General features: G+C 50.3%; 2 protein-coding genes across 2 annotated transcripts; one reads left to right on the top strand and one right to left on the bottom strand.

The window, feature by feature from the left end:
- The first annotated feature begins 292 nt into the window (after window positions 1-292).
- Tsp_12230 (conserved hypothetical protein) lies at window positions 293-595 on the top strand. Its single transcript, XM_003367361.1, has one exon. The coding sequence runs from the start codon at window positions 293-295 to the stop codon at window positions 593-595; it is 303 nt and encodes a 100-aa protein (XP_003367409.1).
- Window positions 596-612: 17 nt separating this feature from the next.
- Tsp_12229 (conserved hypothetical protein) lies at window positions 613-972 on the bottom strand. The gene is given in 2 exon segments (XM_003367360.1): window positions 613-822; window positions 838-972. The coding sequence occupies 2 exon segments, from the start codon at window positions 970-972 to the stop codon at window positions 613-615; spliced, it is 345 nt and encodes a 114-aa protein (XP_003367408.1).
- Between the last annotated feature and the right edge of the window lie 69 nt (window positions 973-1,041).

Here is a 1,041-nt window from a genome sequence, read left to right as displayed (position 1 = left end):
GTTCACATGGAGGACAATGACATGATTGACGTGTACGTCTTCGCGGAGGCATCTGAGAAGGAATAAGAATGGATGGTCTACCTCCGTCTGGTTCTCAAGGATGATCGAACTGAGGTTTGTTTCATCGCGGCTGAATCAAGGCTGGCTCTGATAAAAGGTCTGAGCTTACCACGGCTGGAACTCCTCATGGCGGCTCTGGTGCGCTCACGGTTGATCATCTATGCGAAAAGGGAACTGGCGATGAGCATTACACACAGTGACCGATGCTTTGAAAGCGCGTTTCCAATCAACAATGGCTAACGACGAACGACGGTGGAAGCTGTTCGTAGCCAACAGAGTAAAGGAGATTCATGATCTCCCCCAACTGTTGGAGACGCTGTACTATGAAAGACAATCCACCAGACTTGGTCAGCAGGGGCTACCCGTTGCACACGCTTCTTGCGTACATCGTGTGGTGGCCAGAGCTGGACCTCAATGGCATTCTGGGCCAAGCAGAGACCGAAAGCCTCAGATGAACATCACTGCTGTCTATAATCACGTCGTTGAGGCGGAACATGGAGGACGTCATCGACCCAACACGTTACAGCAACTTTGAGAAACTTCTGCGACTCATCATATTTTGCCCATTTTTATCCACAACGCGCAGGCACCACCTGAGCTGCGGAAAACAGCACTTGAACTGACAGATGTGGAAGTGAATGCGGCAGAGAAAAAGTGGATAAAGCATGTGGCAAGGGAGACCAAGGAAGTCTTATGATGAGAGTGGTCTGGCAGTTCATCCCGTTCCTCGACGAAGACGGCATGATGAGATTCACTGGTCGCCTCCAACGATCAAACCTGCCGAAAGAAACCAAACCAACCAATACTGCTTTCGCCTGACTGGTTGCGACGGCACGTAAACGTCATATTAAATCCTTCATCACCCAAATGCACGCCTGCGTGAAGCATGCTTTCGTTGCGCCGAAACAGCATTTCTAGATCAGTTGTGCCGCAAGTGGTGTCAAGAACAAGGAAGTGAACCCGCCCTGTGTGATCTGCTAA

The sequence above is a fragment of the Trichinella spiralis genome (assembly GCF_000181795.1).
Source record: "Trichinella spiralis strain ISS 195 chromosome Unknown Scfld4419, whole genome shotgun sequence".
NCBI lineage: Eukaryota > Metazoa > Nematoda > Enoplea > Trichinellida > Trichinellidae > Trichinella > Trichinella spiralis.
The sequence above is the reverse complement of the archived record's forward strand: the minus strand, read 5'-3'. Positions and strand labels throughout refer to the sequence as shown.